This window comes from Synchiropus splendidus, chromosome 4 (assembly GCF_027744825.2).
Source record: "Synchiropus splendidus isolate RoL2022-P1 chromosome 4, RoL_Sspl_1.0, whole genome shotgun sequence".
NCBI lineage: Eukaryota > Metazoa > Chordata > Actinopteri > Syngnathiformes > Callionymidae > Synchiropus > Synchiropus splendidus.
In genome coordinates, this window is record NC_071337.1 from 15,923,547 (window position 1) to 15,940,131 (window position 16,585).

General features: G+C 43.1%; 1 protein-coding gene across 4 annotated transcripts in view; it reads right to left on the reverse strand.

The window, feature by feature from the left end:
* Positions 1-551: 551 nt before the first annotated feature.
* tfec (transcription factor EC) overlaps positions 552-16,585 on the reverse strand; it is a 36,108-nt gene continuing 20,074 nt past the window's right edge. The window contains exons 1-9 of one of the 4 annotated variants that reach the window (XM_053861384.1): positions 15,141-15,280; positions 14,816-14,951; positions 7,847-8,083; positions 6,490-6,591; positions 4,740-4,860; positions 3,427-3,483; positions 3,256-3,331; positions 2,476-2,623; positions 552-2,046 (exon numbers count right to left, since the gene is read on the reverse strand). In XM_053861384.1, the coding sequence (XP_053717359.1) occupies positions 1,549-2,046; positions 2,476-2,623; positions 3,256-3,331; positions 3,427-3,483; positions 4,740-4,860; positions 6,490-6,591; positions 7,847-8,083; positions 14,816-14,872 (1,296 nt within the window). In that variant the 5' untranslated portion in view covers positions 14,873-14,951; positions 15,141-15,280 and the 3' untranslated portion in view covers positions 552-1,548. Of the gene's footprint in view, positions 2,047-2,475; positions 2,624-3,255; positions 3,332-3,426; positions 3,484-4,739; positions 4,861-6,489; positions 6,592-7,846; positions 8,084-14,815; positions 15,281-16,585 lie in introns of those variants that run through there. The other 3 variants (XM_053861383.1, XM_053861381.1, XM_053861382.1) reach the window with 3 other exon arrangements.

The following is a 16,585-nucleotide window of genomic DNA, read 5'->3' on the forward strand; positions in this document are numbered from 1 at the left end:
AGTGGTGGAACTAGGTCATTGACAGTGTGTTGTCTTCTATGGTGTTTTTCTACCATCTCAACTGCCCCTCAAACTCACTTTCCATTTGTGTCACTTCTCTTTTCACGTTTTTGTTTTAATTCATGAGTCTGAGTTCAGGTGGCATTAATGTTCAGATGAGTGAATATAGTCAAATAAAGCCACTGACCTGCGGGCAAGTCTCCTCTCTCTTGTCGCTGTTCCATGTTCCACTGGACGCTGGTAAACTCACTTCGACAGTTTGACGTCCTCAGTCCCTCCTCAGCTGCCGACAGGTGAAGTCTCCGCCCCGTCATTTTTTGATGACATGAATTCCTTGTCAGTCAACGTGAAAGAGGAAATGCATGTTTGCATGTTGCCGAGAAAGACAGTGTCAAACCCAGTCGCGCAGGAGCCAAAATATTAAACTCAAATATAAATTACATAATGTCCGCACAAGGATATTGTTTTATCAAGAACTGGTCCCCCTCCTCACACACACACACAAAACACACTTTAACAAAAATGAGTTTTATTTATTTCCCCTGCCGGGCGAAGAATAAAAAAGTTAACATGTTACATACGAATAATAATAGTTTCATGAGAATACCTGGGTTAAAACAATATAAATATATAAACAGTTAAGTTTGAGGAGGAGCAGCCACACCACCACCGTTTCACATCTTTGACATCTTTTTGAGTCAGAAACACTGAGGTGTTGACGCGCACAGAAAATGATTTTGGTCTGTTCATATAAAAGCTTGTATAAATATATTAAAAGTTAAAAACACTCATCACCTTTGGCTTGTTCTTTGCCCTGTTGACACAACCACAATATTCCTTATACATTTGCATAGTCGATGGTTACATTTCATCTTGTGGTCACGTTTTAATGTTTGGAAGTTCCATGCGTGCAGTTGTGGAAAAAAATTATGTAGTGAACATTTTGAACTTGCAAAGCGCTTAAGATTATATTTTCATCTATTTGGTACTTTTCTAAATTCTTGCACCCATCCATCCACCCATCTATTGATCAGGAAAAGTGGAATATCCTGTCCAACCGAGGCCAACTAAGAGACAATGTCCCAAAATATTTTTTGTTTTAAATTACTTAAAACAGCTAAACACCAGTTGCGTCTATACATTTACATTTTTGGGTCATTTTCCTTCTTCGGACCGGTGTGCTTTTCTCTTCTTGCTCTTCTTGTTTTATCTCTTCTGGGCCAACATCCTGTTGGCAGGAATATGTTTGGAGGGTTGGACCAAAACTTGAGCCTTGTGGTGGTCCTTGTTCTTCTGGAGGACACATTACCAGTATTTCACCTACAGCATATTTACCAGAGACAATTTGGTTCTGTTGTGAAGAATGTCATTTAGTTCAGTTGCAGTTTGGAGATGTATGACTCGTTACACATCCAATTTTTGGAATGGTACTGATGCAAAAATATGAATTCTTCTCCATTCCATTTTTTGGCTTGAAGACAGCCCAGGGGTCTCAGGTGCTGCAGAGGTTTGATGTTCCAGACAGGGTCTCGGAGCCCTCTTCCAACATTAGAGTTCATCTCCCTCAGCCGAGCTGAAGCTGCTGCGACGGCTGCTGTCTTTGGACGCGGCCCCTGGCGAGCTGGCCGAGAGCAGCGGGTCTGCGCCGAAGGGGGACAGCGCATCGTCCATGAGGATCTCGTCCAGTCGGTGCTCCTCTTTGAGTGTGGCGCTGAAGAAGTCCGTGAAGTGAGACAGAGGGTCAGAGAAGGTGGTGCAGCCGTCCGCCCCTGAGAGGTGGTCAGGCTGTCCGGCCTGGGCGACGGCTCCAGATGAAGCCAGGGAGGGCACCCCGGCCACCACGGCAATCCTCTGAAGGTAGTCAGCGTTGGGGTCTTCCTGGTAGAGGGGGGTCTGCGTTGATGACTGCTGCTGCTGCTGCTGCTGCTGTTGCTGCTGTTGCTGCTGTTGCTGCTGCTGCTTGAGGAGGTGTGTTGGGACCTCTGCAGACCCCAGCGCTGTTGCCATGTTGGGGAGACCATGTGCTCGAGCCTGAATCTCCAGTTCCTATAGGAGTGGAGTTGGACACTTAGTCGATGCTACAGGAGACATTAGACGTGTGGAGATCTAGATTCAATCATAAGATTGAAGCAGTCAAAATGTAGAAATGACTGGCATCTTGCTTTCATAGTCTTTAAGTAGGCCAGGCTCAGATAGTTTTCTAACTTGATGTTTACCTTTTAGACATTCACACAGTCTGACTTTTATGACTTGTTTTGAGTTTTTGTAAAACGTAATGTGTTTCTTTAATGATAGATGTGATTCGCTGTGACTTCAAAGACATAAAGTAAGTTATAAGAATTTTTGTTAAAATGCTGTTTGTGGTAAAAGTCAAAAGGATCAGAGGTGGAACGTTCTGCACCTCGAAGTATGACCATCGTCCTAATTGGATGTCACAGGAAGTGAGATCATCGATAAAGGTGGTCATGTACTTGCCTGGATCCGGAGCAGCAGGCGTCGGTTGGCCTGCTCCAGCTTCTTCTGCCGGCCCTCCAGCTCGCGTGCATGCTGTTGCTCTTTCTGGAGCCAGCGGATGTACTCCACCGACGCCTTCAGGATGGTCCCCTTGTTCCAGCGCATGTCGCTGCACACAACATGGCCATCGGATGTCAAACAACTGAGCCCTGGCTCTTTCAGTCTCAAATCAAGATTCCATCTTAGGGATGGATCAGTCGGTCAATAGTCGGTTGACTGAGAGGCAGCATGCGTTTAACAATGCTTGCTATCTTCTGACGTCATACATGCGATGTTTCATTTGTAGTCCAATTTACGTAGTTTCACAAGCAAATAAATCATAAATTACACTACAAACATAGTCGAAACTCAGATCATTATTTATCTTTTAAATTGAGGTACAGCACATGTGTGATCCTGGGCATGAGGCAAAGTGGACCAGAAAATAACTTGCATCTCCCCATAGACTTGCATTCATTTTGTGTCCGAACTTAGGTCCCGTGGACCGTCCGGAAGGGGGCGGAGACATAGGCTCCCTATTGTGTTTGAGGAGTAATATTAGTCAAGCAGCAGTGTTAGGTTAGTAGCATGGCTGAGATGTGTCTTTGTTGTGCAACACGTGACAGAGTTGCGTGCTTTGTTTTCTTCCCTCAGGGCTAGCTGTTACAGTGAGGGTCAGTTGTCTCTCATCCGGGCACTGCAGCTCACAAATCTTCCACTAGAGATCACTGTTAACGTAGCGCGAAGTCAAGTCTCACTTACGGATCATTGGACTTCGGAATAAGGGTTCCCAGCTCCTTTATCCTGTAGTTGATGTTGTATCTCCGCCTGCGTTCAACTGAACAAATGAAAACAAAAAGTTTTGCTTTGTGACGTCACGCACACAGATTAACTGTCGTAAACATGTCGCTAACCAACACGGAGCTAACTTACTGAGGTTGTGGTTGTCCTTCTTCTGTCGCTCTTTAGCCATCACTCGGGTGTCGTGCTCTGCCAAAAAACAGATAAAACCAATTAGCCACGCCAGCTGATTTAGCAAGGGCGTGAAAAGCACACAGAACAACAAAAGGTTCAGTCACGAACACGAGCGCCACGGTCCGTGGTCGGGGTCGGACGGAATGTGAGTGCCACTACAGTTTGACCTCTAGGTCTCTGAAAGAAGCCGATTCTTCCAATGAGGCATTTCTACCGTTCACAAAACGGCAAGCATTTTTAAGCCAGTTAGCTTTGCAACTGGGCTGTGACGCAAAAAACGTTGCCATCGGTACTTGCATTCTCGCGAATTATTGAATTATGGAGTCCATATTGGATTTCCTAATTTGTCACAGTTGATTCAATCAGGGCCAGTTAAGCAGTGACTGACGTAGCATTGTCCTCCGCTAGCTCAACCAAACAGACAGCGATTTACGGATTTGTGCTTCGAGGCCTGGTGGCTTTTTTTGGGCGACTTGATGCGCGACGGCAGGAAGGAATGTCTGAGAAAAACGTGACAAATAAATTCACAGGATAAGAGTTCCAAAAGTTCCTGTTTGCATGTTTTCAACTGCTTTTGTATTCCCAAAATGTCACACAAATTGTCCGGGATGCGATGCCAGGGAATACGGTATTTGACCAGCTTTCTTTCAGTTTCTCCAGAGAAATTATTTTAGTGAATAAATCCAACCAGATTAGGATCAAAATAATTGGTGGTCAACATTCGACTCGAGAATCCTGACTGTTATGCCTATTCCACATGCATTTGTGCTGACCAGATGAAATCAATATTTTTCACAACTCCAACTAAACCACATTAGAACAGTACTTATTTAAACTCCAAACTACTCAAATAGATTCACTCACACTTCAAATCAGATCAGATCTCAGTCCAGGTAAATATTCTAGTTAACTATGTTCAAGTTAACCTGCTGACTGAACGCTCTAGATTGGCATTCATATCTGATGTAACCCCAGTCGGACGATAACCTCATGTCTTCCTATGTTGATGTAAATCCAGATCTAAAGGTTTCTTTTTTTATATTTTTGAATTAAAAGAAAATCATTTAAAACAGTGGGATGAATAATTCTATACCACCAGACTGGCTGTCGAGTCAATGAGATTCTGATGATGGTGAAATTAGTCTGTCAGATCATCTGGATTATGATGCAATATTCATGTCGGACAGGTTCCATAGTCATGTGTAGAATGGCCTGAATTGTTAGGCACATTTTGGTCTAGTCGCACTGAAGCTAGCGGTGCGAGTTCATACCTGTGTATTCCCTCTTAACAGTGAGCTTTGCAGGGTTAGATGTGGGACTCATTCCACCATTAGCGGCGTTCATACCTTGTTCACCCCCATAGACGTCCAGCATGCTGCTACTGAGCGACACCTAGAAGACGACAGAACAGGATGTTTCAGTAACATGTTTAGTGAGAACTGATCATAACAGATTGGTGAACAGTTTAATAAACCAATGACAGTCTGGCTACTTTTCTGATGTAGACACACACCAATATCAGCTCATGAATATGCTTCTTCATGACTTATTCTTTGTCATTATTAATTTTAGTGTGGCCAGAATCCACATCTAAAACAATGACTTCTTGTATCATAATTTTCAGATTAATAATCTTTGGGGTGATGCCTTCACATGCCCTCCTGCGTGCAGCCTTGTTTTAACAAAGGACTTAACAAGAACCAAACAGGGTCAATGACCTCCGACCCCGACTCTGAGGACATTGATCTTCTGAACGATGCGCTCCGCTCCCCTCCTCCTCTACCATCCTGGACACAGAGAACCCCTCAGTGTTGAAAATAGCCCAGCAACAGATTATACGCAAGGCTAGGTCAATGCCGGGAACAGAGGCAAAACTGTTTTGCTTTAAGGTCCAGTCTGGCCCGGGTCGCTGTTGCCATAATGCCGCCTTGTCCCAACTGGCAAGACGTCCACAATTAGCACGCCGGCCCTCATGCGTGACCAATTTGCATTTGTGTATTTACGGCAAGACGATGTTCTTGTGTCTGAATGCGTGTCCAATCTCGCTGGGGTGGAGCGATAATGTCGAGACAAGGAAACAAAACAGACAGAGGAGGTTATCTGACCAGATAGTCGGGGCAAGGGGGACTCGGGTCGCAGTGGAATTCTTATCCGCCAACAGTGTCTTCGGTTATTTACTGTAACAACTCGCCACATTCACAGAGTTTGAAGGTATCTGTGTTACCTTCAGCTCGCTCTCTTCAGCTAGCTAGCTGTCCTGAACATTGCAAACTTTTAATTCATGTATCCATTTTCTTTATCTCATCTGAGGTCGGGTTGTGGTGGCTACCATTGAATTTAAGAGGTCCAGACTACCATCTCCGCTCCAGCTCATCTGGAGAGTGTTGAGGTACTCTCAGCTCAACTGTGACACAAACTCTCCCGTGCGTCCTGCATCTGACCCGGGACCTCCTCCCAGTGGAACACTCTGCATATTTGCTGGATGACTCAGCTTCTCACCCAGCTCCTTCGATGGGGTCAAGAGAAAACTCATTTCTTGCATCTCTCATTTTGTACTACCCAAAGTACTTGGCCACAGGTGATGTGCAACGTTGGAATACTTGTACATTGAGCAGTTTTGGAAGCCCTTTCGTGGTTCAAGAAAACACGCCGGTGATTTCCCCACTTGCAAATGTGTTCAGGCGTGATAATAGAGGGGATGTAGCCGGAGCATCCTTGCTTTGGTCCAGTACTCCTCTCTTATCTGCTCGCCCCTCTATCCCCTCTGTCCCGCTATCTTCGCTGTTTTCGCTCTCTGTCACTTTATCAGCCTCTTTGTCGCTGCTTCTGCGATCATTCCCCAAAATTCCAGTTTTCCTATTATCAGTGTTGTTATCTTGAGTAAGAAATGTAACTAAGCCCCATGAACTTTGGCACCAGGCTTGAGCTGCCGCACACAAACACACACACACTCTGGACGCTGAAAGCAGAAGAAGCTAGTGACAGAGACGATGTGGTGACGTACAAGTAGAAGATACTTACGTTGTTTTGCATCATGATCTTTGGATCCAAACAATCCACGCCCCCGTCATTGAACCCGGACTCAAGACTAATGAGGTCATCAATAACTTCATCCATCGGAAACTAAAAGAAAGCAGTCAGTTACATTTCACTCATGGGCCCCACCGTCACAGCAGTCCAGAATAAGTCTATAAATTTACAGAGGAAAAAACATTTATATATTTATTTGGGACACATAAGAGATTATTCATTTCATTTTTTTATTTTAGGACATCTTTTTTCTATTCTTTTAACGCAAATGCTGTTAAAAATTCAAATGATTTTTGCAAGAAAATTATTTAAAGTTGAATTGATAAATTCACCATGAAAAAATTATTCTGACACAGATAACTTTCAGTGTTAGATTAAAATATAAAAAATAGAAAGACAGATAATATTGAAAATAACTAAAACTATATTATAGCCAGATCAAAATATAATTGTGTTTTTAGGAAACATTTGACAATACAAGTTGAGCAACAAAATAATGATTATACATCCGTCTTAAGTTAACCAGCGCTTCGTCCTGTCCGGGGTTGTGGGCAGTGCTGGAGCCTAACCCAGGAGTCATTGGGCGAGAGGCGGGAATACACCCTGGACTGGTCACCAGTCCATAGCAGGGCACACACACGTCTTTGTGCAATGGGAGGAAACTGGAGTACCCGGAGAAAACCTACGCAGGCACAGGGAAAACATGCAAACTCCACCCAGAACGGTCCAGAGTTACAAATAATAAGTATTAGAACTGTGAAAAAAAGTATAAATAACGGAGGTCATTTGATATATATATATATATATATATATATATATATACTTTTTCACGGTTGGTAAATAGTATTATTATTTGTAGTCATATTAGAACTTTGAAAAACGGAGGTCATTTAAGATGTTTGACTGATTGATCGGTGATCTGTTTCCTGTGATCAGTGTGAAGTTATTGATGAGCACATCAGAGAGGCTTTATTCCCTCATCAATCTGTCCGGACCCACGTTCAGGTTCGAAACCCGGTTGTCAAACAAAATGGTCAGTGTCACCAGATCGTTTTCAAGCACGTTAAGTCCCGCCCGAGCTTCTGCATCCTTGAGCAGAGCCTGTAAATCATGGATCCTGGAATCCTCTTCGCTTCAGATTTCTGTTTTTATTTTCAAGTTTTGAAGTTTTACTTTTCTGTTGATTATAGTTTTGCAGTTTGCATTTGTGAGATCCGTCGAGTTTGTTTTTTCTTGCGATTAAATCTTCAACGTGTCGGACCATATTGTAAATAAACATGTCAGTGAAGATCTTGGCAATGACAGTGGCCATGAAAGCTCATGTTCTACTGTTCCATAGACGGCTCACCTCACTGTCGTGGTTGGCCATGGTGAGCAGTGTGACAGGGCTGTTGGGGCTGCTGCTGTCACTCACGCTGGTCATGTGACTGTTCCTCATGATGGGCACCGTGGCCAGAGGAGGGCCAGGGGCGTGTCCCTGCCCGGCCGCGGATGCCAGCTTGGTGCTCAGTGTCAGATACTGCTTCACCTGCTGATTCTGGTTCTGATGGAGGTGGAACTTGGAGTTCTCTAGTTGGCTCTGAACCTGCAGCACAGTACCAGATGGTGTCAGTGGGAGGTCATGTGACCAGAACGTCAAACGTGCGCGCCAGTTTTGCACCAACCAGGCAGTTACAAGATAAAAAAATAGCCGAAATTGATTTTGCACAAAAAAAATGGTAAAATCAAAAGACACAAAACTGCACTACAATATACAGTGAAACAACTAAAAAAAATGTGTTTATCTAAAAGTATGCAGAATAAAATCTGCGCATAAACATCACACTCAAGCAAGCACTTACATTCAACAAGACATGAAACGCACAAACCTACAGTGACAAACTACACACGAGCACGTCAGGCAACCTATCAACACTGCATAAGAATACAGAAACAAACGGACAGCAAAATTTGCGCACCGCCAGCATAAACCATAAGGGGGCTAGTGTAGCCCACATAAGCGCCCACCCACACAAAAATATCAACATATGGGCACGTATCCAAAACTGAACAATATTAAGTCAGAAGTTTGTCTGTGCTAGTTTGACACCAGCAAGGACACAAAATGAACCTCCAAACACACACTTTCAATAGTAGTGGCTCACATGTATAGAGCAACTTTCACGATGCTCAAGTCGTGTGACAGAAATCGTAAATCATTCATGCTCCATTCACACAGCTGCTGACAGCAACCTGGCTAACCTTCATGCACACACACACAACCACCGTACAAACACTGAAACTGCATGAACATTAGACGTCGAAAACTACCCCGCACTGGTTCACGCGCATGGCCAGGAATATGCACACAAACCATACACAAACAAGACCATTTAAAATTAAACGCTTACACAATTAAAAACAAGAAGACAACGCACAAAGTCACGAGCTCAAAACAAAGTGTCACAGGCAAACACAGACAACAGCAAGAGTGCACGAAGGACAGGCAGAGGAACAAGAATTAAACAAACAACAATTCATGTTCAACACATTTTCCCGCTTCTAATTTAACTGAACTGTGCACAAAATCTGTTTTTCTAAATGTACAATCAAAATGCATGAAAGCGGTTCTAATCTGACGCTTATGCGTGATTAGACATTGATAACAATTAACTCTAAAATGCTAGCTCACACTTGCGTTACACATAAACAGCGACATTTCTAAAACATTTTTTTCAAATAAATAGATATGTTTATACGGTATTTATAATCATACTGGATAATATTGGATATCTGAATTTAAATAAAAGACAAATATACAAATTTCGTGATACAAACTTTTCTGCTGATTTCAATTTTGAGGTTCATTTACATTTTAAAAAAATGAACACGGCCGCTACGAGGCGCTTACGTTGGAGGCTCTGGTCGCGTCCCGCATCATGTAGTAGCCGCAGTCAGTTAAGTGTGGCATTCTCAGAAACACTCCAGTTTGCGTCCACGAGCAACAGGTCCGACTCTGCTGCTGCTGCTGCTCCTATCCTGCAGGGACTTGGGCTCCTGAGCGAGTGTGGCCCCTGCGGACCCGAGTCTTTTAAAGGCCCTAATGAACTAATTAGGGAGCAAAGCTGTGGGTCTTCAAGAGTCCCGGCAGAACAATCACTTCAAACAGGGCTGTGGGTTTGATCACTGCAGGACGCCGGCCTTTATCTCGGACCGTGTGGCCCCGCCCACCCCGACTAGCCTGGCCAATCCAGCACCACCGTCCTCTGATTGCTCTGGGGTTCTGGGCAGCACAATTGACCTTTGTTCCCTCTGAGGGACTTCAGATCAGTTTCACTGTCAATTATGTTTTTAGAATGTGTCGTTTGAAACACAGCTAAAATACGACGCTTCTTCTGAACTCCAGTGAACCTTTGTCTTCTCCGGGTGGAAAACTCCGGGAGAATTGATCAGCAACAGTCACGGAAGCGACTCATGACGGATGGTGAATGCATGAATGACATTCTGACGAAATGAAACTTGCAAAAGTCAAAGCCTCAGATGATCAGTGGCAACTGTTAGATGGGTATATTTCTGATTTCTGTTGCTAACGCTGGGTGTGGAAATGACCAAAGCCCACTCATTGGAACAGTCGCTCAAACCTGCTTATTACAGTAGAACAGCAGAGGCATTTACCATCGTGTCATTGGTCATCACAACGACAAGACAGAATCCCCGATTTCTGCCACTGAAGCCGTGGCACATCTCATAGTGACAACGATGCGAGGACATGCAGCTCATGCTAAGGAGAGCTCACAAGGGTTTGTGTCTTTCGAAGCGCCATGTGTATAACATTGTGATTTCAATAGTATTTCAGGGAAACAGGGATCACCAACACACCTGAAGTACACACAATCCCTCCATCATCTAAGATGCGGAACTCGCAGAACTGAGTTAACTTCAAAGCAAAGCAGTTGTGTCACTTGGATCAGTGGACTCGCTTTAACTCTTCCTCCTGTGACTCCAGTCACTGCATGTTTTCTGTTTCTGATCAATTGACTTGTCTTTGAGAAACACAAAGCAACTGCAGGGTTACACAACATTCTCCTTCACATCTCACATTCTCAAACGTCAGCAGTCATGCGGTTGCCAAGCAACGTGCTGACATACATGGCGTATAGTACGTGACAAGAGTTCATTTCACTTTGACGTGTGATCCTTTTTTAACGCGTTCATCACGTCTATTTATTTCTCTCTGTGAGCGTTTCTCGGTAAATAACTGAGGCGACTCAATGCTAGGGCGCCCAGCTTCAAGCTATATTAACCTTGACATGACTCTCTGTCCCTGTACTCTATAGTGTATGTTCATGGCGTATGATCAGAAGTGTCTAGAATAAAAATGTCTTCTACCTCAGTCGCAAGGACTTACTTTTGACTTTACCCAAAGCGATTCTTATCAGTAAAAAGACGGCGGAGCAGGAACTAAGAGAGAAAATGTCTTTACCATGAGAGACTCAGATTAGAACGCTGTCCGTCTGCCACTGATAAAACCAACGGACAAAATGTTTCAGCAGAAAGGATGTTGACATCTTGGCTCATGAATACACCTGAAGATCAGCAACACAGGAGAGTCATCAATTGCGTCACCCCAAACCTGCCTTTGTTGAGTCCCTCTGCTACCAGCGTGGCTCAACTTTGTTAGTGCACTCTTGTCACAAACATCTGAAAATGTGTGGCGCAGCTCAAACATTGTTGAAACATAGTGTAAATACAAGAGCTTATTCTTTCTGTTGCTATGTCACTGGTCATTATCAAATATTGAGCGACTCAGTCGAGCAACAAAAGGATGTTCTGTGTGTCTGTAAAACCTTGAAAAGTCTCATGAAATCAATGGGTGTGATATCTCTGTGGCACAGGAGAATCCGGGTGTGACCGCCGATTGTCTTGGTTGCACTTTCTCACTAGTGTAAACGCCGGAGACGCGCTAGTTATCCACTTAGAGGAAACTGATTGGATTTAGCAGCTAATGGCTTCAGTTTGCGTGGCCACAATGGCGCTGCTGTTGAGACCTTAGCGGCGGCGCACGGAACATAGCAGAGATAACCATCTAAGTTTCAGCTCTGGAGACCATTGGAAGTGTTCCAAACTTCCACACACTTTTTGTGTGTATTAGCACCTGCTGCTCCAGGGTTCACCGAGGGGTCACGTTTCTCTGCTTTGACCATTATTCGCTGTGAGACGTGACAGTGAGTCAACGTGCTCCGTTTTGCATTTTGATGTGAGGTCACGCATTTACGGACGTATAATAAAAATAATTTATTCTGAGGTCAAACAAACAAGATAAGAGGTACTTAGGTACGTGATGAATTAAAGATAGTAGATCAGATACGGAAGCAAATATTTGATGATAGACTGAGGGTCATATGATAGAAGATGAGCATTTGATATTAAGGAGCTGTAAGGAGCTATGAAAAAATCTTAGCCTGAAAATCAGACAGTGGAATGTCGTGAAACAATATCTGTCACAACATGAGATAAGAGGTCCAGTTAAGAAATTCAATGACCTCAAAAAGTTTAGGTCTTCTCTGTTCGATGTTTCAGTATTTCAGGGGTCAAAAGTGACAAACTTACTGATCAATACAATTAAGATTTTTAAATTCCTGCGTGTAATTACTTGTGTATTACATATATGAGATGGAGTGACATGATGCAAAACAAGAGTAAATAAAATGCTAAGGTGCTGAGTAAGATATCTAGTTTTTTGATTCTCTACACTGTTTTCCTTCTGAAGCAATGAGAAAAGGGAAACACATTAACATACATGGAAGCTGTAACACTCCACAGTTAAAGCCTCTCCAACTCCAGGAAACTTTTACAGGATCTTCGATACTGACGACTCAGCAATAGGAAGCTCAATGTAGCCTGATGCTACAAGTTAAGAGTCAACAAAACTAAGGCTGGGCATTACTGTTAAGATATTAGTAATGTTTTTTCTTCTTCACCTTCTTCTTATAATATGTAATAGTAGTCATAGTAGTAGCAGTAGTACTGACACTGTAAGCCAAACTAAAAGCACCTTCATGAAACTTGGAGTCAAGTCAGAGCGCAAGCTTTACATGTCTAATGTGAATAGAGCAGACTTTGGTGTCAATTGTTGTCAAAGCAAAAAACAAAAAACAAACTTGACCCACAAAAAACTTATCTCATTTTTCCGTCCCAATTTTTATAGCTCCACCATCCACTTCCTGTCTGACCTAGAAGGGTCATCTGTGTCCTCCTAACTTCATTATCTCTACTGGAGACATTTTAATCACTTAATTCGTGCGTCTGAAGCTACACGGCTATTTCTGCACAGACATCAGTGCCTGCACGTCTTTACAGTGTTCTGACCTCGTACTTGATCATTTATTACCCCGTGATTTATATCTGATTTCATCTTGGATGTGTATTCCTATCATCTCCGGTTAAACAGTCTCTGAATGAATGCATCACATATTTAGTTATTACGCCTCTTGTCTGGCCAAGTCTTTGGAGCGCATTGAAAAATCAGTAACAGCAAAGATGATTCAAATATAAAATATATTGATATTAAAGTCAATCTTTTATAGGCATGAATTACCCAAAAATAAAATCTCGCAGAACAGTATTTGTAAAACATGAAAAGTCAGAACATGGTTCAACACAAGAACATGGACAGATATTTTCAGTGGGAGCTGGAAAACCATTGGGTTGAGAACCATGCATGTGGAAACAAATCTATTTTCTTCCTCATTCTCAGACACAGAGGCCCGGACCTGCCTCTGCCCAGACACCTCCAGGAGAACTGAGAGAAACAGTTTCTCTGGTTGTGCATCCAGTTCTCCTCCCAGGTGAACACATAACTAGTGAGGCATCTCTATATTCTCTTTATGCTGAGGAGCTGCTTGTCTTCACTAAGTCTCTCCTGGATGACTGAGCTTCTCTTTAAAGTGAGAGTCAGCCACACACTGAATCATTCTTGAATCATATTCTTGCGGTCGCTTTCCAAAGCCCATGACCACAGGTGAGATGAAACATAGCTTTGTCTTTTGGCTCAGCTCGTTCTTTACCATGACAGACTGATGGCTGAAGTCATTGCACTGATCTATACCAATACTTTCACCCATTTATTTATTATTTTTTATTATTTTGTAACTAGGTAAAAAGTTTAATGGGGCAGCAGATGGCAGTAGCATTCTGGAACACATTTGCAAATGGTAGCCAAAATGTGTGCATCTACATCCCGAGGTTGTCTTCAAGTATGAATCAAAGTTTTGTGAGATTCAGGTTAACAATGCGGTAAAAAGATAAGCCAGTACAGTGTAATCCATACAGAGTAGTAATTATTCAATAAAATAGTGTAAGTCAATCTTCACGGCAAAATATTCAAAGAGAAATGAATCACTCTAAACGATCAACAATGACACGATGACATACATCAAGAGGACACAGAGTCAATCATTTACTGTATATGACCTTCAGCTGTGTGAGATGCACATTGGAAAAATGTGGCCAAACATTATCAAACATATTCATGACCCAGACAATTGAAATTTCTGAGCTGCATCTGAAGGCAGCATATCTTCACACTAACCATCTTTTTAACTGTGACCTACTACAAGGGCAGGGAGTCGCCTGAAACTGAAATAACAAAAGTTACTTATTGTACACTTCATAATCTAAGATACCGATTGCGTTATTCATCATTACATACAATATCTTAACAAGATAAGATACAAAACAATACATAAGAAGAGGACTGATGCAACACCTGACTAACTCTGTGATACGGTTACCTTGTTGGTGACATCGACGTCAGTTGGAGGCGAGCACCGGAACTAGCTCCCAGGTGTCTGTCTCCCTGTCTGAGACTCGCTTAGTCGTTGCCCAAGTAACTTTCAGTCTGACCCACTTCTTGTTTCACTTCATAAACGTGATAATATGGAGCTGAAGTGATGACAGCACCACAAACATGTTGACAGTTTACATCAGTCTTATACCTCAGGTCGCGCTGTCAGTGGTCACCAGTTGGAGCATCACATTCGCAGCATAACAGTAGTGATACCTGGCAACCAAGTCTGACTTGAAGAACTGCAGTCGTGACTCTTTTAGACCTGCATTTAACTGAGCTGCTCCCAGAGCATCCGTACTTCTTTGCTAGATAAACCTGCGACTGTAAGTGTGACATCACAATTTAATGCTGGCTTCAAGCCATCAATGCCCACTATTTATTACCATCTTAATGTGGTTTTCTGGCCCTGACCTCACGGCGCCGCCCCTCCCCCTTCACACCCAACCCATGTTCTTTCCCACAGTCCCACCAGTGCCACGATTAGCCTACCTGCAGCAGCTGCATCTCCGTCAAGGTGACAACCTGAACCACACAGCAGCGACTCATGGCGCCTGGACCTGATTCTGAAGAAGCAGAAGTGTGCAGGACCAGCAGAGGAAGCCCTGACACACTCTGGGTCTGTTTCCTGTAATTAGAGGGGGGCAGAAACTGCTGCGCTGGTGTTTGGGGTCCACTCAGAAAGTTCATGCAACGCCACAAACTCTGTGCTTCCTGACGCCAGATCAGCATATTCTGCCGGGTTATCTGCCCGAGCCCCACTTCCCTCGCTGAGTCTCACCCCTCCGTGCTGTCAGAACTGCTGCACACACCATACCTCTTATCGGAGTTCCCGACACCTCATTCCGGGTGCTCCCACGGACCCGTTCTCCTTCGTCCTCGTTTTCATCTTCTTCTCCAAGCGTCTTATCCATTTTTACCATGAATATATTCTGCCTGCTATTGCAACACTCTTCCTCAACTCTTGAGTTGTGTCACTGTCAACAGCGGTCAGCAGCTTCTCCAGCTGGGCCACAGGGATCCCAGCTCAGCACTTCCCTTCATGTTGAAGGCTGAAGCATGCAGAAGGTTAAGGTTCTGACACTGAAGTTTGCAATCCATGTTTCTAAACGTGAATAAAGCCAGTCAATAAGTGAGTGTGAAGAGGGACATCAAGTGGAACTAATGAAACAATGGCTCATGCTCTCATTGACATTCACATTCTTAAGTTTTCATCTCTCTCCCTGTTCCTCTTTCTTCCTCTGACATTCCCGCTTCCCCTTCTCTGTCTGCCACTTCCTGTCCTTCTTATTCATCTGTTTCATTTCTGCTCAGATTTAGAAATTCCCCACTTCACCTTTTTGTCTGACACTGATGAACTTTCAGGACATTTCTATTAAATAAAGCTTGAGTCGATGAGAGAGACCAAAAAAAAACATTTCAATGGGAACTAGAATAAGTGGTGAATGTTTTTACATATGTTTTTACATTCACAAATAAACTCCTTTTTTTTAAACTTGCATTTGTAATATTAATAAAACTGCGTTGTCAAATATTTGCATGACAGAGAGAGAACAGAAACACAATGTATTTGATCATAACTCTCACCAACTCAACTACAACTAACTTGTAAAGCACCCGCAGTGCACACACCTCTATCATGGCTAGTTGCCCACAGCCCACCATCCCTAGTTGAAGGAGGAATTGTGACTATATCTTTACAAGTGTATACCAAACAGACAAACTGAAGGAGGCTCCACAAGAGACATTTTTAAACAGATACATTTTGTTTCTGCAAGAGCATGTCAGAATAGCAGAGAGTCAGTAGCTACAATTTTTCACAAATTGGAAGGGATTTCCTACAGGACTTCTTTCTACTTTTGCCGAAGCACAGCTGCTCTTTGGCCAAGAATCCTTTGGTGATGAGCCCCAGGATTTTTTCAATGAACAAAGTGTGACGTGGCTTAAATAAGGTTGAAAAACACTGGTCTATGTTATTAAAAACAACAGCTTAAAGTGACGCAAAAAAAGAAAAAAGGGTCTCAATGTAATGTTACATAACTGAAATTACTGTGTATCAAACTACGAAGTACAGTACTGAGGGGGAGTGAAGTCTGGGTTAGTTGCAGGTGATGTGGTTAGTGGAAATAGAATAATTTCATTTTGTCGCTGAATTCATTAAAACACCTGATCCTGTGCGTGTAAATCGCTTTACGTGAACACACACACACACACATGCCACACACACCCTAACACACATGTGTGTATCCCATAGCCATAACG